This window comes from Rhinopithecus bieti, unplaced genomic scaffold, assembly GCF_001698545.2.
Source record: "Rhinopithecus bieti isolate Rb0 unplaced genomic scaffold, ASM169854v2 scaffold_62513, whole genome shotgun sequence".
NCBI lineage: Eukaryota > Metazoa > Chordata > Mammalia > Primates > Cercopithecidae > Rhinopithecus > Rhinopithecus bieti.
Window position 1 is genome coordinate 54,640 of NW_016823623.1, and position 26,916 is coordinate 81,555.

At 44.0% G+C, this 26,916-nt stretch overlaps 1 protein-coding gene and 1 pseudogene across 1 annotated transcript in view; one reads left to right on the top strand and one right to left on the bottom strand.

The window, feature by feature from the left end:
- LOC108521712 (integrin alpha-9) overlaps window positions 1-26,916 on the bottom strand; it is a 100,805-nt gene that overhangs the window by 30,425 nt on the left and 43,464 nt on the right. Inside the window, exons 6-8 of the mRNA XM_017861678.1 lie at window positions 19,770-19,895; window positions 17,302-17,421; window positions 12,554-12,655 (exon numbers count right to left, since the gene is read on the bottom strand). Coding sequence (XP_017717167.1) covers window positions 12,554-12,655; window positions 17,302-17,421; window positions 19,770-19,895 — 348 coding nt within the window. The remainder of the gene's footprint in view (window positions 1-12,553; window positions 12,656-17,301; window positions 17,422-19,769; window positions 19,896-26,916) is intronic.
- Window positions 6,865-9,102, top strand: LOC108521711 (NADH dehydrogenase [ubiquinone] 1 alpha subcomplex assembly factor 4 pseudogene; annotated as a pseudogene).

Below are 26,916 nucleotides of genomic sequence, written 5' to 3' on the forward strand. Positions count from 1 at the left end.
CAGCCCCCGTTTGTTTTTATTTGTTTTTATTTTTTGAAGACAGGGTCTCACTCTGTTGCTTAGACTGGAGTGAAGTGGCACAATCTTGGCTTACTATAGCCTCAACCTTCTGGGCTCAAGTGATTCTCCCACCTCAGCCTCCCAAGTAGCTGGGACTACAGGCACACACCACCACACCCAACTAATTTTTATTATTTTTTTTTTTGTAGAGATAGGATTTTGCCATGTTGCCCAGGTTGGTCTTGAACTTCTGGGCTGAAGTTATCTGTGTGCCTCAGCCTCCCAAAGTTCTGGGATTACAGGTGTGAGCCACTGCACCTGGCCCAGCCCCTCTTTCTAAGCCCTGTTCCTCCCTAACCTGGTCTCAGCAGCCCCTAAACCAACTCAAGGGAACCCATGGCTCCAACAAAACAGAGTTTTAAAACCACAGCTGGATACTTCATAGTCCCAGTTCTAGGTCCTTCTCACTCTCCAAGGTAATGATGAATCTTCCTGTCTATGGACTCCAGTAAACTGTGAATTTGTATACAATAAAGACGTGAATGCATGCATTCCTGTTACCTGAACCAAGTCATTGATTCATTATATGATTCATGAATATATAAATTAATACACTCAACATCATTTCTGCTATAAAATCAGATGAAGTATGAACACGACTTAGTCTGCAACAAAAGAGATGGTAGGATTTGAAGCTGGAGTCTCTGAGTGTGATTATTTTCCCTCTCCTTCAAAAATATACTTGCAAATGTTATATGTTATATCCTTTGGGGGAGTCCTGGCCATCCATCCATCCATCCATCCATCTGCCCATCCACCACCTGTCAATCTGTCCATCTACTCTGTCAGTCCATCCATCCATCCATCCATCCATCCATCCATCCATCCATCCATCCATCCATCCAACAGATGTGTCTGTAGTATCTTCTATGTGCTAGACATTGTGGAAATTCATTGATGAATAAAACAGGCAGTCTGCCCTCACAGTAATTCCAGCTTGTAGAGACTACTAACCAATTAGACAAATAAATGCACCATTATAACTGTGGAAGGGCTACAAAGGAGAAGTTCATGATGATAAAAGATCCTCATGATAGAGGCATGGGACTGAACAGAGTTCCCTGAGGAGCCATTTGAGCTGAAGGTGAAAGGACAAGCAGAAGTTAACCAGCTAAACAAGGGAGGGAAGATCATTCCAAGGAGAGGGAACATGATATGCAACCCCCCTTTGGCATGAGTGAACTTGGCAAGGGTGAGACACTGCCATCCGCCAGTGGACTGGAGCCAACAGGATGAACAAGAAGCCACAGGAAGATGTTCATGATGTGCTTGGACAGACAGGAGCTGGAGGCCACAGTAAGATCTCCATGCTTTACCTTAAGAGGAATGGGAAGCCACTGGAGGGTTTTGAGCAGGTACACTGCAAAATGAATCTAGATCAGAAGAGATAACTGCATGTGGGAGTACAAGGAAAAAGAGCCCCATGAGAGGGCTGCAGGGGAAATGGTTTCACCAGGATAGATCCATGGTTTCAATAAGAGAGAAGGTGGTGTGAAAGGAGAAGACTGACTGAGGAGAAGTCTGCTGGTTTTGGGGGAGTGGCTGTGAGGGTCGTAGCATGCTGAGCTGGGGAAGGCAGGAGCTCTGGCCAGTGAAGGGATGGCTGATGGCCTGGTGTGGACCCTGGCTGGAGGGCTCACACACTGGATGCTGACCAACAAAACAGACGAAAATGAGGAGTATGAGGATCTGTCTCAAGGGGGCCTCTGAGGAGGACAAACGGGCCTTCGAGGCAGGTCCAGACACTGGCACCCTGCCTGCTGCTGTACAGTTTAATGCACCTGAGGTTGGCAAGCTGGTGTCAGGGAGTGGCCAGAAGCCAGCTTCCAGTCTGAGGCAGTGGGTGAACCTAAATCACACTATTTGATTCACTTCTGTGTTTCTGGAAACTCTCATGTTCTGATCAATGCAAATATGCCTACTGTAACAGCTGGCAATGCCCATGTCTCCACAAGGCCTGAGAATATGACCACAATGGCTGTACATCTTGCCCAGGCTTCTGCTGGATGGAGGGCTTCCAGAGATGGGAGACAGCTCGGTCAATATTATCCAAGAGGAGGTTCAACTCCAGACCTAGGCCAGCTAAAGGTCAATGACAAGGGCAAGATGCTCTCTGCTGTCAACATCACACACTTGTCTCAACAGAAGGAAGGAATTTATATAAAATAAGAAGTGGAAAGAGAATAACATCTGTGACAGTGAGATGACACTTCCACCTGCTTCTGATTCCATCTAATAGCCAGTGGAGGTGTGGGGGAGGGAGGAGGGAGACAGGGTGGTTGGGGCTGGAAGAAATGTTTTCAGCAGAACCATGCCTCAGATGGCTCTCAGAACTCAGCCTAGAAAGCAAGCCAGTTCAGAGGCACAGGGAGACTTACAGAGATGACATAAATGAACAAAAAATAAACTGTGCATTCGGCAAGACTGGCACTGTAAGTCTGTGCTGTGATGAACGCAGATATCAAACATACCCTGTGCCTGCCAGGTGTCACGTTTCCGAAATCCCTTGCTCTGTCAGAATTTGCAGAGGAATGAGCTGGGCTCTGCTAATTTCTGTTATTGGTAACAGATCACATTTGTAGAGTACTTACTATGCTCCAGGCACCATGCTGAGAGGTTTCCGATCTACTACTCCCCATAATCCTCACATTGCTCTTTAGAGAGAGAGGAGATGGAGCTCATTTACCTGAAGCGATGGAGAATCCTGAGGAGCCTTCATTCACCCCTTGACTGCACATCTGTGCATCTGCTTAAGGATCAGGACACAATGGGAAGAGTTCCAAAGCCAACTGACCACCAAATAGTCTGAGCATGATGTGCTCCTGAGGCCCTTAGAGCCAAGGGTCACTCCTAAAACAGAAGATCAGCTGTCTACCACCCAGGAATGCGATTCCTCCCACCTGCTCTGTGTGTGGGCTCTGGGCTACGGGACAGCACAAGCCAGAGAGGCAAGGGGTCAAGGGAGACTCAGGGCTTGCCAACAGGCAGAGCTGTGGCCAGAACTGGCTCTTTCACTGACCGGCTGTGGGACATCCGGCAGGCTTCTTCACTCCCAAAGCCTCCATTTCGTCAACAGAAAATGGAAGTCGTAGTGCCTAGTTCATAGGGGCAATGTCAGACTCACAGGAGGTAATGATAGCACATGCCCAGCACTTCATAGGAATTGGGCAGATTTGAGCACACCTCACACAATGAGGTCTTTCATCTTAAGGGGACACAGACACACACACTGAGCAGAGCACGCAGGCTTCGAGTGGAGAACATTTCCATCTGTGGCCAAGACTCAGTTCTCTGCCCAGATCCTCTTGGGTCCCCTCTCTTGCTTCGGCCTGCACAGCCCCCAGGTTTTTCATGCCTTCACTTCTAGAGGCCTGCCTTACTTTTAGAGGGTCAAGTGCCTCGGGGTTACTACCTCTGGAGCAGCCCCAACCAATGACTGGCAGATACAGGAGTGTGAGAGCCCAGCTCCCCTGCTTCCAGGTAGGACCAGCTCCGAGGTCAGGATCAGGATGAGGCTAAGATGGTCCCTGACATCTCACTCTTGCTTCCCTTCTCCTCTTTCCTATCCTGTCCCATTTATTTCCAGTCTCATTAGGAGCACCTCTCCAAATAAACTACTTACATGATGCCCTCATTTCAGGGTCTGCTTCTTGAGAATCCAGCCCAAGATACCATCTGACTTCATCTTGAATGCCTGATCCTCCTTGTCCACATGGGAAATTCCTTCAATACTTGTTCAGGGGTCACTCCTTCTGTGAAGCCTGTCTTGACCTCTTCAGTACAGATACTCTGGGCACATATGCATACAGTGCTGCAGGGGTGTGAGTGTGTGTGCACGTGTGTCTATATGTGTGTTGACCTGTTTGGGGCTGTGGAAGTCTTGAGGGTAAAAATTTCATTTTGTTCATAGTTATTGGGGGTAGAACTAGTGTCTAGTGAAAGCCTCTGATGAACTGGGTAACCTTCTGAAAATACAACTTTCCATAGCAGTGGCTTCTTTAGAGCCCAGGGGTCCAGAGAGCGGGTATGGAAGCCACCAGGAGGGAGTTCCAGGAACCTAACCCCTGAGTCAACCAAAGCACGTTTCAATTTAGAAATGGGTTCTGTTGCCTAAAAATAATGATGATGATGATAATCATGATGATGACTGGAAACTTTGATTTAGAGTAAACTAACCAGGACCTGAGGATTTGGGGAGAAAAAGGCTCATTTTTCATGTGGTTCATCTCCTTGGCCATCTCTTTATGCAATGACAGCCACTATCAACAGAGTGCCCCTGTGGATGTGTCGTGCAAGAGGCTTTGCATTGAGATGACACTGGATCCCTCCCAGTCCTCCAGGATAAGCACTCCTTACATGTGACTGGCACCGGTCACTGCACCTTCAATGAAATAGACATACTGTCCACTTGCTCTATCTCCTCTGCCACCCTGACCTCTTGCCAGGTGATAGTCACAGCCTTCTAACCAGCTCCTTATTTCCACCCTTGCCCCTACAACCCACCATCCACACAATGGCCTATCATTTTTAAAGAACATACATTGGATCATGCCATTCCCTGCTCCAAACAGAAGCTTTCAATGGCTTTCCTTTGTAATGGCCCAGTGGTGTTACCTGGGGTGGACCCTGCCTAGGTCCACCATGGTTCTCTTCACTGCTCACCAGCTTCCTGCTACCTGGTCTTTCCGTGCCTTGAAGAGGCCAAGCCTTTTGGGGCTCCATACAACTCTCCTCCCCAACTGGGATACTCTTCCTCATGCTTGGCAAGAGAATTCCTTCTCATCTGCCAGTCTCAGCTTCCTGGGAGAAACATTCCTTGACCCCCAATCTAAAGCAGGCTACTCCCTGGGGACTAACCTCAACTGGAAATAGAATCCTTGTTTGCATCCTTGCTGACTGCTGCCTCTTTGGCCAACTCCGGGAGGGCAGGCCAGGGATCATGTCTCTTTTGTTACCTATCGAGTCTCCAGTGCCTAGCACAGTGCCTGGCTCTTAGCAAGCCCTCAATAAATATTCATCAAACAAATAAGCAAATGATGACCATTAGAAAATATGACTCATGTGTCTGGCAAACTATACCGAGAGTTTTCTCAATTCTTGATGGTCAGAGCTTAATTCTCACATGTGGGGAGGTGGGTGAGGAGAAAGAACTGCCCACCACCCACTACTGATGGCATAGGTTGGGGTGGTGTTGAACCTTCAACAACCCTCCTCTTCATCCTACGTCTCAGCATAATGTGAGGTTCAAGGGGGAAAGATTATATTGTCATATGGAACATGATTGTAACTATAATTGGTCACATAAATGATAAATAACAAGTCACAGTCTACTTCATGACAGTAAAAGCGGTAAACTTTGCCTCTAGAAGCAGTACACCAAACGAATGGTAAGTGGCATTTTTTTGGAGTAATCTTGCTTGCCATGTTGAAAGATGCCTCTCTGGTTGAGATACCAGGCTTGCATCTTTGGTGGGGAGTGTTAGGGAGTGGTGTGAAGGGGCAAGTCACATGTGGGCAGGTCTGCAGAAGTGCTGTGCCACCCTAAGCAGCAGCTGTGCACCAGCCTTTCTTCTAGGAGCTTCATGCTGGTATCACCGAACTTTCTCAGCAACTCCAGGAAGTAGAAAGGTTTCTGCCTGACTCCAGACAGAGCACAAGGTGAAGAGAAGCTAGGGACAGCTGTATCCAGTGTCCAGGACACCATGCCAGACTTCCTGCGCCTGGACACAGCCTATGGTCCTCAGGTTTCCGGATCCCTCTGATTTTCGGTCTGGTTCTCCAGTCTTCCAGTGCAATTCTGAGCACTTCCACTGGATAGCCTTCGAATCTATTCTGATTCTGCTGAAATGCAACGAGCCAGTCTTTCCGGCTGGCACCGAAGACCTCAGTCTGGTGCACGCTCCACATGGCAGCAGCTTACGGACTCATCTGTGGACTTACAAGTTTATCATGTATTCTGCTATTTGAAAATATCAAGAAAATAGCAAGAATTCTTGCACGCTTCTCATACAGACTGAGATGGGAGTTTGAGGGGATGTCTTGCAGTAACAGAGCTGATTCCATAAAGTCTTGATTTGCCTTGGGGGAGTTCCTGGCCTCAAATGATGGGGTCCTTTCTTCTTCTGTGGGCCTCAGTAACCAATTCAGGGATCAGAGAAAGCGCCTTCACCCCTCAACATCATCTGATACCTTTTTATGGCTGCCATGAAGAGAGATGAACATCTCCAGAGCCTACTCATTTTCTTCCTGAAGGCCTTCTCAGAGATAAATTCCTTTTCTTTCTGCAGGCCAGATTTCCAGGGCATGATTAACTACATTTCTCCTGTTCTTCACCTTTAGAGTTTCTGTGGGCCTCAAACAACACTTTCTGAATTTTCCCCTCTCACCCCCTACTCACTCCCCGAAAGGTAAGTAGAGTTAGGTTGAAGATGAAATTCAACATGTACTCGGCACCTCGCAATCAGCACTTTGATTCTGCAGTCACGCAGGTCTCACATGGCATTCTCAGGTTTGGGTCTGTACAGAGCCAGGTCCGGCTGTGGCTGATCCTAGACATATGCTAACACGCTCCCTGAGAAAGGCCCTGGAGCCAGTCATTAGTGAACCAGGCAAAGCCTCAAGAATCTATGCCATATTTCTAGTTATTCACCCAAATGCTCTGTAAAACACAACTTGAACCATGGCATAAGAATAAAAGATAAAAAGAATCATAGGACATGTGTGCACGCTCCGGGTGCCCCGGAGGTTTCCTGCGCCAGTGTTCCCATGTGTGGCGTAAACCTGAGGGCCTCATGTTATGAGGAGATGGGGGCTGCGGTGACTCACAGGATCAGGCATTTCAACCTAGAGAACCGAGCGGAATGGGAAATCAGCAAGATGAAGCCCTCTCCCACTCCCAGGCAGTCCTCTACCAACAGCCTCCTGTGACCGCAGATTAGTCTCTACTCAGAAATTAAGGGAGAGACTGCTCATAAAGATGACAAGCTGCTGTCATTTCTAAAAGATGTATATGTTGATTCCAAAGATCCCGTGTCTTCCGCGCAGGTAAAAGCTGCTGAAACAACACGTCAAGAGCCAAAGGAATTCAGATTGCTGAAAGGTCATCACTTTGGTATGATAAATATTAAGAGCATTCCCAAAGGCAAAATTTCCATTGTAGAAGCATTGACACTTCTCAATAATCATACATTTTTTCCAGAAACATGGACTGCTGAGAAAATAGCACAAGAATACCATTTAGAACAGAAAGATGTGAATTCCCTTCTTAAATATTTCGTTACTTTGGAAGTCAAAATCTTCCTTCCTGAAGACAAGCAAGCAATACAATCAAATGAAGCAAATCACAAAAATTTCCTATGTGTACTCCTCATCCCTCATCCTGTATATTTTCTCATTTTGGGCATATTAAATTATGTTAATTACCAAGTGTTTAATGCTCTCATTGTGAGAGCATACTCTTTTTTTTTTTTTTTTTTTTGAGACAGTCTTGCTCAGTTGCTCCACCTTCTGGGTTCATGCCATTCTCCTGCCTCAGCCTCCCAAGTAGTGGGGACTACAGGCGCCCGCCACCATGCCTGGCTAATTTTTTAAAAAAATTTTTTGGTAGAAATGGGGTTTCGTCATGTTAGCCAGAATGGTCTCGCTCTCCTGACCTCGTGATCTGCCCGCCTTGGTCTCCCAAAGTGCTAGGATTACAGGCGTGAGCCACCACGCCCGGCCGAGAGCATACTTTTAATATTTATTGAGCTCCCAGACTTTTCAAGATTGCCATAGAATTTATTTTGTTTTCTTTTAATTTGCTTTAGGCATATTTCATATGTACATGTCAGCATGTCTAATCAGCACATTTGTACTTTTATTATAAGTAAAAGAGTTAATTTGTTATTTTAGGCACATCATACTAACTCTTAAATTGGTCATATGACCCCTTGGGAAGTGTCCTGAATCCCTTATTTAAGTTTTACTTTCCAAGTTAGGTGTTTAGTTCACTCTCCATATGTGATAGTGAAAGTAAAAGCGTTCCGGACTCGTAAGACTGATGTTTTCTTGTTAGGGAAAGAGATTCAATAGCACGGTAGACCAACAGTATTTCCCAAATAAAGGCACACAGGATAAAATAACTAATCAATAGAATCTAATTAAAATTACTACCCCAGGGAATAAGAAGTATTGAGTATTTTATTTTGAATTGGTTTTAAGTATGGAATAATCATCTTTACAGCTATAAAAAAAATTAGTGATGTTTACAAAATGTTGGGAATTTCTGCTTTGACAAACAAATAGGTAAGTCCTGTGGCCTTCAGAGAGGCAGGCAGCAGTAGAAACTTTCGAAAAAGTAACATTTCTCTGCATTTAACATGGAAATAGAAAAATTTAAAGATTAAATAAAAAAACCATGGTAAATGAAATTTGGTGATTATATATAGTTTCAGATGTTAATGCTAGTTGAGAGAAGAGAGAAAAAATATCAAGTAGAAGCAGAGGGCAGGATCATTCGAAGGGACCTGAGAAATTGCCCCTTCATCCATTTTAGCACACTTATTAGCGTGGCATGTACCAATACTAGGATCTTGAGTGAGAGGGTGTGAGTTTAGCTCTGCCTAATATATTACTGCTTGTGGGATCTTTGGGAGACTGTATCCTCTTTGAGATTGAATTTCTTCTATAAAATGAGCATAATACTACCTTACTTAAATTTAAGGGTCATCATGAAGATAAATGAAACAGTAAAGGACTACAAAGGACCAAGCAAATATGAATTATTTTTTGCAGTGGAGAAACAAGCACCTGGTGAGAATATATGACCTAAGGTTCTGTAGTTTATGACCTAACCAGGCCCAGAATGCAGTTTTGCAAATCCTAGTAGTGTGTTTTTTCTGTTGTGCCAAAAAACAGCACACCTCAGAGAAGGGAAAAAGTGTGAATTGTGGGTATATTGGGGTTATCAGTGTGCTTCTAAGGGAAGACAGGCATCACTGCTTCCCAGAGATGCCCCGGAATGATATAGAAGATACTGAAGAATTCAACGTGATGATGGAATGAGGCATTTGTAGTAATGCTGAGAACAGAAAAATGGACTAAGTGGAAAATCGTACACATGTCTTTGAATATAGATTTGTTATGTGAACAAACTACCTCGTTTATTTTTAGTTCAATACAATAATTGTTTTAAGAAAACGTGAAATAACTACTCAATATAAAATGCACTTTAAAACTCCTGTTTAAAAAAATCACAGGAATATTGCTTGATTTCTCAATCAGTTAAATTTACCACCATGCACACGTTATGTGGTTAAAAATCTGATTGTTTTCCTTTCCACTCACACCCTGCTTGATACCAATATAAGTATATTTCCTGTTCCTTCCAAGGCCATAACAATTTGGTGCCTAACCTAAAATCTTTGAAACTTTGCCTGATTTAAATTTGGTGACGAGCCTTTATGGAAATTCCCCTTCAGACTGATGGTTGACAGAGGGCCAGGCATTCAGAAGAATCACGCAGGGAAGAACGTGTTTGTTCTAAAAAGGCAAACCTTCCTACTCAGAAAAGATTTTTTTTTTTTTCCTGCCAGGAAAATTGAGAACAACAGATTGTAGAACTTCACTGTAGCTCATGGACTGAAAAGGCAAAGTCATGGAAAGGAGGGAGAAGGGGCATTGTGGGATTCTCATGTGTGTTAATTTTTTCTTGGGAGTGCTAAAAAAAACCCTCAGCCTCTTCCCAAGAACTCTTGATAATGAAAATATCACCATAGTGCTCCAAATGGAACAGTAATTAATGGAAGTGGTATTTTGGGGGAGTACAGATGACTTGGAATCCAACGAGATGTTAAGCAACATTTTCCTGGATCCCACAGTCTAGTCCTATAATGGAAGGCAATATGCCCAGTACTTTTTTTTTTTTCATCTACACAAGGGATTCCACATGTAGAAAACCTGTTAGGTATTTCCATTAGCTTCTACTTATTAACACTGTGGTTTACCAGAACATTCTAAACCTCTCATGTTGGGCATGTATTTAATGCTATAAAACTTTTAAACCAGAACTATGACAATGAGCAGGGAACCACTTTCCTCTTTCACTTCCCAGGTGGAGGTCTGAATTAGCAGTTAAATTGCCAAAAGGCAGGGAAGAAAAGGGAAACGCCAACTCCAAATATAGGACCTTCCAGAAAAACTGACCGTAAGTAGTAAATGACCCAGCATCATTCCATTTGGTTTCTATTATTAAAATTAGTGCCTGGCCTGAGCCGACAGGTGGAGGCTGCAGTGAGCCATGACTGCACCACTGCACTCCATCCTGGGTGACAAAGCAAGACCCTGACTCCATCCTGGGTGACAAAGCCAGACCCTGTCTCCAACAAACAAACAAACGAACAAAAATAGTGCTTGGACAACTTCTCTTGTGGGTAGAGCATAAAAGTCTGCATGGAACACTCGTTCCCCTCACTGGGTAGGGAATGCCCAACCCCTCACTCGTTCAGGAATTCATATTCATCCCAGGCTCACTGATGTTATATCACCTCTTACTCACCAAAAACGGGCAGGACTGACGTTTTACTGAGGTCCCTAAGCATCATTATTATTATTCCTAAGCATCATTATTATTATTGTTTTTTCTTTGTTTGTTTGTGTTTTGAGACGGAGTTTCACTCTGTCGCCCAGGTTGGAGTGCAGTGGCACAATCTCGGCTCACTGCAACCTCTACCTCCTGGTTTCAAGTGATTCTCCAGCCTCAGTTCCTGAGTAGCTAGGTTTACAGGAGCCCACCACCACGCCTGGCTAATTTTTATATTTTTTAGTAGAGACAGGGTTTCACCATGTTGGCCAGGCTGGTCTTGAACTCCTGATCTCAGGTGATCTGCCTGCCTCGGCCCAGCATTTATTTTCTACATGAACCCTTCCCAACCAGGGTCTTGTAAGAGTGGTCTTTGGTTTGATCCCCATTCTGACATTTCGACATGTGGTGTCTCCACTGTTGTCAGAGAGTAAGTTAACAACAGTTTCTAAGCACATAATCATTATAAACTTGTCACTTTTGTAAATGTGTCACAGCAACACTGACTCTTGTAAGAAAGGGTAAGTTGCCCTTGAGAGACGGTAAATTCCACAGAAGGGGATGCAGAAAGGTAGCATCACTGCATAGCTCACTGGCAAAAGAAGTGCATCGGCTGCTGTCTCCTCCTCTACTCCCCTGGGATCTTAGTGTGGGCGTCAAATACAGGATGAACCCCCCTCAACCCCCCTGCTCCTGCAAGAACAACAATCAAAGGCAATAAAATTCCGAGACGGGCGGATCACGAGGTCAGATTCACGATGGTCATGTGAGATCGAAGACATCCTGGGGCTAACACAGTGAAACCCCGTCTCTACTAAAATAACAAAAACTACCGGCCCGGAGGTCGGGCGGCCTGTAGTACCCAAGCTACTTCGGGAGGCCTGAGGGGCAGGAAGAAATGGGCGTAAACCCGGGAGGGGCGGAGCTTCTCAGGTGAGCCTGAGGATCCGGCTACTGCTAACTCAGTCGGGCGCAGAGCGAGACTCCGCCTCCAAAAAAAAAAATAAAAAAAAAAAAAAAAAAAAAAAAAAAATTCAAACAAAGGCAGCTTTCCTCCAGCCTCTCCCACACCTCCACAATAAGCCTCATGGTTTGCCACATCCTCCCGTGTCTCGGAGGCCTTGGTGCCAACTGCACTTTATGGAGGAGAAGGGGGTGGTAAATATAGGGTTAAAGAGTAGTTACTAGGTCTTGGCAATTTGGGTGTAATCTCTTTAAGTCATTCAAACAACTTGTTTTTAAAACACCCAATGTTTGCCTGGAAACCCAGTGTTTTGGGAGGCTGAGGCAGGAGGATTGCTTGAGGCCAGGAGTTTGAGACCAGCCTGAGCAACATCGTGGGACCCCATCTTGACAAAAAAATTTAAAAAAAATTAAAAATTAGGCATGGCAGTGCGCCTGTAGTCCTAGCTACTCTAGAGGCTAAGATGAGAGAATCCCTTGAGGCCAGGTATTCAAGGCTACAGGGAGCTATGACTGTGCCACTGCACTCCAGCCTGCGTGACAGAGTGAGACCCTGTCTCTTAAAAACCAAACCAAACCAAAAACACAATATTTACCCATGGAGTAATGTGATGGGTAAGGCAGATGTGGTCTGCCTTAGGAAAGGTCTAAGAAAGACATAAATAGTCCTGGCTCCACAGTGGAAATCCAACCCTGTTGAGGCGGGGTTACTTCCAGACCATTTCCATACAATCATAGCAGGAAACGTTCACATAATGATGGCATCCTAAAGGACAATGCTATCACAAGAACAAACCACAGAAGTTCTCCAGGGGGGGCCTGGAAGCCAAGGCAGGCATAGTCTCGGGTTTGCCACAAACCCAACATCTTGGCTTAGAGACTGTCTTGACCCTCAAATTCCAGCTCCAGGTCTCCAAGTCACCCAGCTTCCCTTGCCCTCTGACGAGGGCTGTCCTGGGGTGGCTGACTCACCGTCACCTCTTCTGGGTTCCCATGAGCTATTTCCACCACCCTTAGGGCAGGATCCACCTTCACCTTGGCGCGGGACATGAACTGGATGACAGATGAACTGTCCTGTGGAAGAAACAGCACAACTTACTCAAAGATTTTTCTATGATAATAGCTGGGCCTTGAGAGGGACGGGGCAGAACTGAAACTCCATGATTCCATGTAGCCCAGACAAAAATTTTATCATTGAACTAGATACCTCTCCATCCCAGGCACCCACATAAACACAGACTTTCAGGGTCTCTCTTGAGAATTCTTTGCAGCTCATGGTGGATGCTGGGAAATGATGGAGTTTGCTGGGAAATGATGGAGTAATCAACACATGCAAGCTGTGCGCTGTGGTTTCCAAGCAGTAAGAGTCAGATATTTGGATATTGATATTGACATGTTCACAAAGAGTTGAGGATAAATAAAACTGCTTAATTGTGTACAGCAAATTGAGGCCTGGCATTCCACAGAAGGCATCTGATCTACATTTTATAGGCATCTTCCTGCCTTGACCACAACCCTCAAACCCTTCATATGAGTTGCTTTTAACTTTCTTTGCTCTTAAATGAAGTTGTTTGGGAATCAAAACCATTTAACATTGAAAGAGGGTGCCTGATGGAGAGATGGGGAAGGGGGAAATATCTGGCTTATAAATTAAGGAGAAAGGGGCAGGGGTATAAGGGAGCACATCTAAGACTCAGGAATCACCCCCCAGCCAGAGGCAGGCAGAGACCTTCCTGTGGGCTCAGATTCAAAGCCACTGATCCAGATAACCAGAAAATGGCGCCAAAGCAGGGATGGAGAATGAATTTGGAAGAAGACAGGGACTGGCAAAACTGTGGCCTGGTGAGGAGCCAGAACCTCAAGCCAGTGGGACAGGTTGATCGTGGAGCAGAAGGGAAGCCTGGCTTCTGTTGTGGAAACAGATAGCAGAGAACTAGTGCATTCAACATTCTACCTGTGGGGCAGCAGGGACTCCACAGGCAAGGTGTGTTGTATATCTACCCAGCTTGCCTGTCATGCAAGGAGCTCACACTTTGATGCCACCTTTGGCTAAACTCTCAAAGAACAGGAAGATAGAGGACTCCACAGAAAACAGTTCCAAGGGTACCCTTTGCTCATCTCTGCCAATGAAACCACAAAGACCTTCCTGGGGCACACAGGTAACCCAGTCTGTATATGTGACTTGGGAGTTACACATCAATTATCATTCTTTTCTTAAAACAACCATAAAACACAATTTAAATGCTTTTGGGAAGCTTGTCATTCAAAAGAGTTAGTCCAGTTAACTCACTTTAAGCAAGCAATAATTTTAAGCAACAAATAATCTTTTACCAATTTAACAGTTTTATAAAGGTGGGGTTTTATGTGTCAGGATATGCTGTATTTTCAATTTGGAATAATAATAATAATCTTGGGCCAGACACAATGGTTAAGGCCTGTAACCCCAGCACTTTGAGAGGTTGAAGTGGGAGGATCACTTGAGGCTAGGAGGTCAAGATCAGCGTGGGGAACATCCTATCTCTACAAAAAATTTAAAAAAATTCATCTGGTATGGTAGCACGTGCCTGCAGTCCTAGCTGAGGATTAGCTGAGGCAGGAAGATCACTTGAGCCCAGGAGTTTGAGGCTGCAGTGAGCTATGATTGCACCACTGTACTCCCATCTGGGTGACAGAGCGAGATCCTGTCTCTAAAAATATTTTTTAAATAAAAAAGTTAAAATAAATAAAAATAACTTTAGATGTTAATAACGATAATGATGATGATGATGATGATGATGATGATGATGATGATAATAATTGCCAATGTTACAGGCCAAGCAGACAAGGAGTCTGGCACAGGATGGGCCCCCATGGTTGGAGAATCGGTGGAAAAAGCCTTACGGACTGGAAGAATGTTTCCAAAGAAATCCGAATCCTACGGTGATTTTAAAAGTCAGATCCTACATTTCAAATGAAAACTTGTTGAGGTCAAAACAGTAAAACCTCAAATTCCCTTGTCTGGGGCCAGATCTTGAGGTGAAAAGGAAAATAAACACGACCGTAGGCCCAGGCAAACCACAAGGCTGGCACTGCTCCACATCCTTCAGGAGGCCTGGAGCCATGCGGGCTCAACTCCCCAAGGGAGGCTGTAGCGGGCTTTGGGGTGACTGAAGCTCCAGCAGCAGCTGGGGCCCCATCTGGCTTCCAGGTCAACTTTGTTCTAAGCTTTTCTTTGCACCTGGAAATGCTCCTGGTTTCTGCTGAAAGGGCACATGGAGAATGAGCCTTGAAGGCTTCATATGATACCCTACAGCTTTCAGTTCTCTTGCCTGGGGCTCTACTGGCCTGGCTGGCCCATGGGGACAATAGTCACTGGGACATGTTCCTTGGCAAAGGGTCACCACCAGCTACCGGGATAGAAGTGCAGAAGAACCAGGCTGCAGAGCTGTGCATGGTTAAGTGCAAACAACTGAAGTGCAAGCAGCGGCCATCTGGGTTGAGGATAAAGGAAACATCAGAGTGGCTTACAGCCACCAGTGCTGTCACCAGGGCTCTGTGGATAGTGGCAAGTATCGCACAGGCAATAAAACTGTCTGCAACACCATTTGTGAAGAATACAAATGGGACAGGTAAGTATGCAGAGGCATAGCCCTCCAGCCTGGCCTGGAGACACATTTCAGGAAGGTACTTCCCTAGATGTGGGGTTTCCAGGCTCCCTCTGGAATCAGAGGATGGCCAGTGGTGTGCTAAGTCATGCCTGGTCCTCCAACACTGTCCTTTATAAAGGGAGAGGTACAAAGGGAGAAGAAAGCTCTGCGGTGTGAGTCCAACTTACCCCAAACCAGTTTCCCTCCAGAGCAAACCAGAGAAACCAGAACTATGCACAGCTCTCTTAGGGTGTGTGAGGGCTGTAACAGCTACAGATTAAAATGGAAAAACATCCCCTGATGCCTGCATCCTCTCAGGTCAGTGTGTTACCTCTGTGCCTGTTCCACAGAATGACTTTTCTAAGGCTATTCATTCACACGCGGATAGGTTTGTACAGATTAACACAGTTAGTCTTTCTAAAGAAAAATAATTGGAATCTCTGTGACTAACATGCATATTTAGTTTTATCTTCACATGTAATTATTTTTACAGCATCTTGTTGGAAGTGGCCTCTCAGCAGCTCTCATCTTAAAATAAATCATAGGAAATTTGTATGATTCTTCAAGAGCCACCAATGCACTGGTTGAGGTGTTTTTTAATGAACCACCTGTGACATACTCATAATAGCAAAGTGACCTGAAGTTCAAAAGTTGGACTAAAACAAAGTGTCATTTAAACTAGGACTCATGAGTCAAATCTGGCCCTCTGCCTGTTTTTATAAAGTTTTACTAGATCACAGCCATGCCCATTCATTTGTTTATGGCTGCTTTCACAATACAATGGCAGAGCTGAACAGTTGCAAGAGTCTGTAGGGCCTGCAAAGCCTGAAATATTTACTACTGGCCCTTTACAGAAAAGGTTAGTCCACCTTCATCCAGAGCGAGGTCCCTAGACCTGCAGGACTGGCATCACCTGGGTGCTTGTGGCAACTGGAGAGCCTCAGACTCCACCCCAAAGGAATCTGTGTTTGAACAAGATCTCCAGGTGATTCTGATGCAAGCTAAAGCATGAGAAACTTAAATGTGCAAACAAAATCCATGGGGAATGTATTAAAATGAAGATGCTGATTTATTAAGTCTGCGGTGGAGCCCAGGATTCTGCATTTCTAACAAACTCTCAGGTGATGCTGATGCTGCTGGTCCTCAGACCACACTTTGAGTAGCAAGGGTCTGGTATTTTACCCTGGCATTGTCTACCAGCAGAATTACCAATGGCACTTGCTGGAAAAGTTTCAAAAGGGGCAGCCAGACTATTACTAAACAGTTAAACAACAACAACTACAACAACAGATGTTAGTGAGGATGCAAAGAAAAGGGAACACTTATACACTGTTAATGGGAAGGTCAATTAGTACAATCAAAAAAGCAGTATGGAGATTTCTCAAAGAACTAAAAATAGAACTGCCATTCCATCCAGCAATCACACTAATGGGTATATACCCAAAGGGAAAGAAATATTGTATAAAAAAATACCTGCACTGGTAAGTTTATTGCAGCACTATTCACAATAGCAAAGATAGGGAATCAACTTAAGTGTCCATCAATGGATGACTGGTTATAGAAAATGTGTATATATATACACACACACTATGGAATGCTACTCAGCCATAACAAAGAATTAAATTAAATTATGTCTTTTGCAGCAACATGGATAGAAATGGAGTTCATTACCCTAATAGAAATAACTCAAAAATAGTCAAATACTGCATGTTGTCCCTTATAAGTGGGAGCTAAGTAATGGGTACCCATAGGCATAAACAGTAGAATTAATAGACATTGGAGACTCCAAAATGTGGGAAGGGGGTGAAGGTTGAAAAGTTACCTATTGGGTACCATGTTCACTATTCAGGTGATGGGTACACTAAAAGCCCAGATTTCACCACGACACAATATATTCATGTAAGAAATCTGCACTTGTATCCCCGAAGTACATAAAAATAAATACAGAGTCTCTTGTAGACAGCCAAAAGGGGGGGCAGCCGGAGTGTCATGAGGACACCAAATCAAATGTTTTCCTTTTTTTCCCCAAAATCAGATGTCAACAATTCAAATGCTTCTAAATTTATCCTTCAAGTGCGGTTCCTTAGGGCTTACCTTTTTCAGTATTTCTGTGTTCAGCAGCATGTAAATGTCTATAGTACGACTTTCTTCTTTAGCAAGAGCACTAAAGTTACAGTGTGCTGTTAGGCAAGAAATTCCTGGTTTTTCACAGTCCTGAGAAGAAAAGTCAGAAAATTTTCCAATGGAATTAAGAACAAAGACAAATCCACAACAATTTATAGAGTAGTGGGCTCCATGAACTTGGTGACTGAGGCAATTTCAGGCAGAGGAAATCCATAAGAAGATGCAATCATTTTTTCTTGCCACCAGAGGGCATTCAAGGGATTTCCCACCCGGTAGGAACCAGAGCAGGCCTTTAAGTCAAGCAACTGGGAGAAAACAGCTCACTAGTTAATCCTACCAAGAATTGGATGAATTCACAAAGAGAAATATATATATATATATATGTATTTTTTAAAACCACACACTTAAATTTTGCATTCTGAAAGCATTCTTATGAGTTTTGAACACAGACACGTTTCCTACATTGTGTGATTTCCACCTGTGCAAATATACTTTCATGCCTATTTATCAGGTAGGGTAAATGAGAGGGCTAAGAAGTCGCGTGACTCTTGCTCAAGGAAACACAAAAGTTACAATAGAGACGTAAATCCGGCTGGGCGTGGTGGCTTATTCTTGTAATCCCAGCACTTTGGGAGGCTGAGGTAGGGAAGTCACCTGAGATTAGGAGTTCAAGACCATTTTGGCCAATGGTGAAACCCTGTCTCTACTAAAAATACAAAAATTAGCCAGGAGTGGTGGCGGGTCCCAGCTACTGGAGAGGCTCAAACAGGAGAATTGCATGAACCCTAGAGGTGGAGACTGCAGTGAGCCAAGATCACGCCACTGCACTCCAGTCTGGACGACAGAGCAAGACTCCATCTCAAAACAAACAAACAAACAAACAAACAACCAAAAACATAAATCCCAAATTTAAGGTACAAAAGTTTTCTTTTTTATATGATAGGTTCCGAAATGCATATACATACCTTGATGATGTTTCATCTATAGGGCAAAATTTTCAGCCAGAGTCATAACTATAAAATCACTAGGTATCACTACATCTAACAATCTAAGGGCTTTAAGCAATAAATGTATCATCCTCGCTATGTTAGTAAAAAGAAAAAATCCCAACCTTTCAAGTGGCAGTCATCCTTCTCAACAGGAGAAAAGAATGAGAAAGGAAATGATAAAGGTGAGATGTGCCAGGGCTGAAATAAGGAGCTTAGAGAAATGTAACCAAAGATAATAAAAAGGAGGCTTTGGAAAAGCACTGTCATTCCATCTTCAATACCTTCATGTTTTAAAAATGCAGGTATTAACAAATATAGTAAACAGAACAAATCTGAAGTGTATGTCTTTATAATTTTTTTTTTTTTTTTTTGAGACGGAGTCTTGCTCTGTCACCCAGGCTGGAGTACAGTGGCACTATCTTGGCTAACTGCAACCTCTGCCTCCCTGATTCAAGCTATTCTCCTGCTTCAGCCTCCTGAGTAGCTGGGATTACAGGCGCCCACCATACCCGGCAAATTTTTGTATTTTTAGTAGAGACAGGATTTCAACATGTTGGCCAGGCTGGTCTCAAACTCCTGACCTCAGGTGATCCACCCCCTCAGCCTCCCAAAGTTCTGCGATTACAGGTGTGAGCCACCATGCCTGGCCTGTCTTTATAAATTTTTACATGTGTTTATACCTGGAGGACCACCACCCTGATTAGGGTGTACGACATTTCCAGCATCTAAGCAGGCTCCCTCATGCCCCATCCCATCCATATTCCTCTGAAAGTAACCACTTTCCTGACCTCTATCACCATGATTAGTTTTTGCTATTTCTGAACTTTGTATAAGTGAAATATTACAATATGTGGCTTTTGTCTCTAGCTTCTTCCACTCAATATCATGAACATAGCAGTAGCAATTTTTCATTACTGTGTAATATTCCAGTGTATGGTTATACCACAATTGCTTACTTATTCTCCTGTTGATGGATATTTGCATTGTTCTCAGCTTTCACCTATTTTAACATTTCTGTGAGCATTCTTGTTCATGTCTTCTCTGGGGGGCACAAGTACTCATTTTTCTTGGGGATATACTCAAGAGTAGAATGGCTGTGTCACAGGATACATATATGTTTTGTTTTAGTAGATACTATCAAACAGTTTCCCAAAACGTTTGCACATGAATAATCACTCTTGCTTAGACTCATACTAGTCGAAGAAACATTTTACTTTGTGCTTGGTGGGTTGCAAAGATTTATCCCTTTCCCAGGTAATAGGATTTGGAATGTAAATTTAACATTTTGATTGAAACCTCAGACTGCAAATTAGGAGTTGACCACAGTCTGTGCCTTTATAAGTCAATTGATTAAAACCAGATTTAGGAAATAATAAATATCAAATAGAAAACCGGTGTCTTCCGAGTGAGGACCACCCATGTTACCCCAGCCACTAAGCAAATCCTTACCAAGACTTTTCTGCCAGACTTTGTGAAAAAAGCAAATATTGTGTGGAAGATATTTTCTTGTTCTTGAGGGATGATGCAGGGAGTTGGGTTTTTCTGGAAAGAGCAGTTTCCTTTCTCTTGGCCCACCTGCAAATGAAAAGAGGCCTGTCAGAGGGTCAGTCTCAAGAATGAATCATGATGCTAGAGCCCCTTATTATAGAGGCAGGAGTGGTAGAACCCCAATTTACCTTTCCTCCTTGTCCATTTTGAAGTGAACAATGGCTGAAAAGCTGAAAGGCAGAAGTTGTAGCATCAACGGGGCCAAATAATAGAAAATGGGGATCTTAGGTCCCCCAATAATTGATGAGATGACATACAACATGCAAATGAGATCTGACTAGGAAATAGGAAGACTTAAGGAGTAAAATAAGCCTTATACTCCATGGTTTTGAAAGCACACTTAAGAACATTCTTATAAGCAATCCTTGTCTGAATGAGGAAAATGAGACTCAACTTAGGAAAATGAGACTCAACTTAGGTCACCGGCCAACGGCCATGAAGTCAAGAACCCAGGTCTGGAACTTGGGACCAAGCCTGATGGATGATCTACTGCCAGAGGTTTTCAACCATTCTAGAAACCCCCCAGGGTGCTGTAAAACTCCTTAGAGGTCCTCCTAGAGAAAGGGAATGGGCAGCAAGCAGGACTGCTCTCGGTCCAACTCTAAAGCCAGAGTTTTGCTACCAAAACACTAACTGAGCAGCCTCTGCCCTGAGCCAGACGGGGACCTGCATGCTCGTCGAGGTCTTGGTGAGTGATTTGATTTTGCTTCTGACAGCAATGGCAATGGTGCTGAGTGACAGCAACATTAGAAACAAAACAATGGTGTTTAGTATTTCGTGATGATTTCCTTAAGAACAGCACTCTTTTTGATGTTTAAATTGAGGAACTGTTGAAAAAAATGAAGTCTTCTTTATATATCATCATCATATCACACGCTTGTAGCTGAAGACTGGACAGGATGTGAGGTCAAACCAGAAAATTAATAATTAGTAATTCATAATTTAGGATTGTGCTTACAATCCCATGGCTAACCACAGGCATCTGTTAAATTGCCCTATCTATAATGCCCTTGAGTAAAATACAGTTGTTCAAGAATGTTTCACTTTTTATTCATGGTAGGGAACAAAACTTTTTTTGCTGTTTTTTTTTTTAACTTTTATGTTACGTTTGGGAGTATATGTGCAGGTTTGTTATATAGGCAAACTTGTGTCATGGAGGTTTTTTGTACAGATTATTTCATCACCCAGGTACTAAGTCTATACCCAACAGTTATTTTTTGTTACTCCTCTCTCTCCTTCCAACCTCCACTCTCAAGTAGACCCCAGTATCTGTTGTTCCCTTCTTTGTGTTCATGAGTTCTCATCATTTAGCTCCCACTTATCATTGAGATCATGCAATATTTGGTTTTCTGTTCCTGTGTTAGTTTGCTAAGGATAATGGCTTCCAGTTCCATCCATGTTCCTGCAAAGGGCATGATCTCATTCTTTTTTATGGCTGCATAGAATTCCATGGTATATCTGTACAACATTTTCTTTATCCAATCTGTCTTTGATGGGTATTTAGGTTGATTCCATGTCTTTGCTATTGTGAATAGTGTTGCAATGAACATTCATGTGCATGTGTCTTTATGGTAGAATGATTAATTTTCCTTTGGGTATATATACCCAGTAATGGGATGCTGGGTCAAATGGCAGTTCTCTTTTTAGCTCTTTGAGGAATAGCCACACTGCTTTCCACAATGGTTGAGCAAATTTATACTCCCATCAACAGTGTATAAGCATTCTTTTCTCCAAAACCTCTCCAGCATCTGTTAATTTTTGACTTTTGTTTTTTTTTTTTTTTTTGAGATGGAGTCTTGCACTGTTGCCCAGGCTGGAGTGCAGTGGCATGATCTCGGCCCACTGCAAGCTCTGCCTCCTGGGTTCAAGTCATTCTCCTGCCTTGGCTTCCTGAGTAGCTGGGAGTACAGGCGCCCGCTACTATGCCTGGCAAAATTTTTTGTGTGTTTTTAGTAGAGTTGGGGTTTCACCGTGTTAGCCAGGATGGTCTTGATCTTCTGACCTTGTGATTTGCCCGCCTCAGCCTCCAAAAGTGCTTGAATTACAGGCGTGAGCCACTGCACTGGGCCCATTTTTGACTGTTTAGTAATAGCCGTTTTGACTGGTATGAGATGGTATCTCACTGTGGTTTTGATTTGCATTTCTGTAATGACCAGTGATATTGAGTTTTTCACATGCTGGTTGTCTGCAGGTATGTTTTATTTTATTTTATTTTATTTTATTATACTTTAAGTTCTAGGGTACATATGCACAATGTGCAGGTTTGTTACATATGTATACATGTGCCATGTTGGTGTGCTGCACCCTGCAGGTATGTTTTCTTTAGAAAAGTGTCTGTTTACATCCTTTGCCTTCCTTTAAATGGAGCTGCTTTATTCTTGCAAATTTAAGTTCCTCATAGATGACAGATATTAGACCTTTGTCAGATGCATAGATTGCAAATATTTTCTTCCATTCTGTAGGTTGTCTGTTTACTCTGTTGATAGTTTCTTTTGCTGTATAGAAGCTCTTAAGTTTAATTAGATTCTATTTGTCAGTTTTTGCTACACAAATAAACTAACAATGCTAATCTATTAATAATGAATTATAAAACAAGACCACCAAAATTTGCTAAATTGATCTCTATTTTACCTTTGATCCGAATACATTCCAGGATTTACTATATATATCTGAAAATAAATAAGATGAAGTTTTATATCCTCAAGTTAAACTATTAGAAAAGAGGATGTTGCCTATAAACGTTTCTCACAGTTTGGGACTTCTTGTCCTTTAAAAGTGTCTAATATTTTGGAAATTACTTTAGTTTTTTTTTTTTTTTTTTTTTTTTTTTTTTTTTTTTTGGAGACAGGGTCTCTGTCTCCCAGGCTGAAGTACAGTAGTAGTCCAGCTCACTGCAGCTTCAACCTCCTGGGCTCGGGTGATCCTCCTTCCTCCGCCTCCTGAGTAGCTGGGACTATAGGCACATGCCACCACACACGGCTAGTTTTAGTTTAGTTTTGTTTTTTGTTGGTTTCTTTTTTTTCTTTTTTTTTTTGGTAGAGATGGAGTTTTGCCACATTACCCAGGCTGGTCTCGAACTCCTGAGCTCAAGCAATCTGTCTGCCTTGGCCTTTCAAAACCTGGAATTACAGGCATGAGCCACTGCACCCAGCCTCAATTACTTGATTTGAACCACAACCTTTGGGGAAAACACACTAGCCTGAAATGATCTCAGTCAACATCGGGACTGGATGATTTTAGAGGTCACTAGAGGGAAATAATGGGGAGCAGGTAATGAGCTTTAATGAAGATTTGATAATTATTCCTTGGGTTCAGCTGCTGAAAGTTGCGATAAATATTGGAAAGCCCATTTTAGAAAGCAATACGTAAGCTGTTGATGTGGGAAGCAGCATGAATATTCACTTGCAAGATAAATGAGGAAAACAACGCAAGTGGGCGTTGGTGTGTGCCAATCAAATTCCAGAACCAACATGGATTCAAGAAGTTCTGCATTTCAAATAAATTAGGCAAATTGTAGATGATATATTCTCGTAAACTGCTGACTAAAAATGTGGCTTAGAAATGATATCCAGCAATCTCAGAAGATGTACACTTGGATAAAATTATTTTGTGAAACATAAGAATGGAGAGTATTATAGATTAATATATCATTCTTATAAAATTTTAAGCATTCAACCACATGATTAAGTTAAACATTATAAGCAGATAGTTGATTATTTCATTCATTTCCCCTAACTTCTTTTTATTGGGGTAAATTTACAGGCATTACAATCCACAGATCTAAAGGGTGCAGTTTGATGGATGATGTCACCCAGTAACTACTACCCCCATGAAAGTACAGAACTTGTCTATCGCTCCAGAAAGTTCCCACCAGTCCCTTGCCAGTCAATTCCCACTGTCCACTCCCCCCACCTCAAAGGCAATCATAGTTCTGATTCCTATTAAGTTGGCAAAAAAAAAAAAAAAAAAAAAGAGGGTTAAATTTACCTAATTAGGGAAACGGGGGATATGCTATTTGAGGCTTACCCTATATTTAGGTGTATATAGTACATGTGGATGGAAAATATTTATGCTTATTGGGTGTTTGAGAATCTGAATGTATGTAGTTGTGCTCTTAATATCCATCACTTTTTCATTCGGAAGCCTGCAGGTCTCTACATTCCCTGTCTGTCTTCTGGAGTGGACATCTGCTGACAGACCACTGGAAACTGTTTTCTGCAGTCCTGTGGCACGCACATTCCTCTGCTGAGATTACGAGACCTGGCCACCCAAACACGTTTGGTATGGGTTTAGAGAAACAGAACATCTGAGCCCTGCAGGATGCATCCGTCCCTCATTAAAAACAGGCGTGGGAGCAGAGTTCCTCCTTGCTCTGCACATCAGTGCTTCAGGCTTCTAGGCAGGGAGAGGAAGCTTGGGAGCAGAGCTCCAGCCCAGCCAGCGTCGCTAATGTGCTTCAGGTGTGAAGAGCTGGTGCTGTCATCTGGCCACAAGATGCCAGCAGAGAGGGGTGGGGAGCTGGGAAAGGCAGGGCAAACGAGTGAGAAACAGCCAAGCCTCAGTGTCAACCCCAAGGGGCAGAGTCACAGCTCAGAAGTTAGTTTCCATCTCCCGCTGGGAGTTTCTGGGGTGGCCTGTGAACAGGGTAATGGCAATGGCGTGATGTGATGCAATGTGACACCTAGTCTGCCCCTGGTGGGATCTGGAAAAGGGAATGAGGACTGAGTCTGCGGTGAATGAAAATCTTGGCCAGTTGCGCTCCGACTGTGGTTACATGGGAATCACTTCAATTGGGGAAAGCAACGTTTTTCTGGAAGGTTCAGGGTGGTCCCCTTTCAAAACGAGACTGAAGGTTGCCTGGTGCTACATAAGTCTGATTCAGACCAGCTAATCCTATTGCAGTCACACCTTCAGTCCTCAGCTAAAACTCAGGAACTCAGTACCTACTCAGGGTCATCAAGGTTGTGGGGGGCGGTCCTCTACGTGTGTTGAACAGGTACCGATGTGACAGCCATCACAATAGTACCTAACACGTGCACGGCCCTTACTGCACGCCAGGCTCTCAGTGCTTTCCACACATTAACACCAGTCCTCACAGCAGTCCCCTGAGGCAGGTGCTATTACTGTCCCCACTTTTTTTTTTTTCTTAAGATGCAGTCTTGCTCTGTTACCCAGGCTGGAGTGCAGTGCTACGATCTCAGCTCACTGAAACCTCTGCCTCCTGGGTTCAAGTAATTCTCCTTTCTCAGCCTCCCAAGTAGCTGGAATTACAGGCGCATGCCACCATGCCTGGCTAAGTTTTTTTTGTATTTTTAGTAGAGATGGGGTTTCACCATATTGGTCAGGCTGGTCTTGAACTCCTCACCTCAGGGGATTCACCTGCCTCAGCCTCCCAAAGTGTTGAGATTACAGGTGTGAGCCACTGCACCCAGCCTACTGTCCCCATTTTATAGATGGAGGCAAACTGAGAGGCAACAGGAGGCCCAATGACCACCAGAGGTCCCCCAGGTAGCAGGCCACAGAACTAGGCTGGGACACACATCACACAGATGCAGACATCTGCTTGTCACCGCTTTCCTGCACTACCTCTTAGGTGGAAGCTGGATGGGGCTGGGGCAGGAGTCACAGAGGAGTAGAGGTGGACGGAAAGCTTCCTCTCCTCTTACTGTGGTCAGAGGAAGAAACCACTAGCCTGGAAACCTCAGCATTCTCCAGCCTGACCCATTTCCACCACTGTGGCAAAAAAAAAAAATGACTCCTGCTTAGACCATGGGAGATAAAAGTGCCTGCTGACTGAGAAGAGGCCTATTCTGTACGGCCTCTTGGGCTAGAAGGGGGAACAGAGCATTCCGGAATGTTGTTTCTGGAAGGCAGCTGCGAGATCATGCAGTCCTTGTGGCCTCAGCTGACAGATAAGGAAACAGAGGTCCCCGAGTTCAGTGACTTGTCCGAGGTCACGTCCGGGCCCCAGTGAAGGAGTTCTGTGGTACAGACGCTCTTGATGAATACTCAACAGTCTTGGCTTCAGCCCTAGCTCTGCCTGCTAACAGCTGTGCCAGTTTGGGTCTCCAGGGCCTCAGTTTCCTCATGTACCCATGAGGATGTTGGCCTGTGTAGTCACTCAGGTTGTCCTCAATTGCTAATTCCTCACTTCATGAACTGTCTGTGCATTTTCATTACAGCAGGGGGCTACCTTATCTCATCACACAGATAAACAATTACTGACGATCCATCCCCTACAACTCGGTTTTAACTGCCCTCTTTGCTCAAAGTCAAGGGGATATGATGCTTTTTTGTGTGTTGCAGACAACCCAAGCATCCTCGGCCAATGACCAACAATGTCATTTCCTTGGCTGGCCAAGGACTCTGTGGCCATCGCCCCCTTGCTCTTCTCTGCCCACTCACTCATTTATTTCCCAGGCTATCGGAGTCCAAATGCTTCTCATGACATGGCTGCTTATCTCTCAGGGCCTCTGGGAGCTGGCAGAGGTCCATGGCTATTAGAATTTGAACAAAAGGACTTCACCAGGCACCCAAACAAGGACAGGAGGATGCAGGACATAGTGAAAACACTGTATTCTACCAAGGCTGGTACTGAGGGTTTTCTTTTGGCATCTGCCCTCCTCCTAACCCCAAAGAGGACATTGTGCAAACTGAAACCATGGTGACTGGGGAAACTGTCAGGAACCCTGGCTGCGGGAGTCCAAGGAGTGACCATCACTTGGTGGCAGAGTCTGGGTCAGCCTCAGTCAAGGGAGCTGTCATGGTCAGAAGCCACTGTGGTGCCGGGCCTCTGAGAGGATAAAGTGTCCCCTGTTCACTCTAGGGGATCTGGCAAGACCTCGCTTCATGAAGTACTGGGTTTGAAGTGTGAATCAGGGCTGATTCCATAGGTGTGATACTAAGAAAGACAGCAGATCCTTTGTTTCAAACGTTGTTGTCATCTGATCCCAGGTGGAGAAGGGAAGTCAACAGCTTTTACTCCCCAGGCTGAGGTGGTCTGATAAAGGGCTTGGAGGAAACAGGGCATTTCTATGTTGTAGGCTCG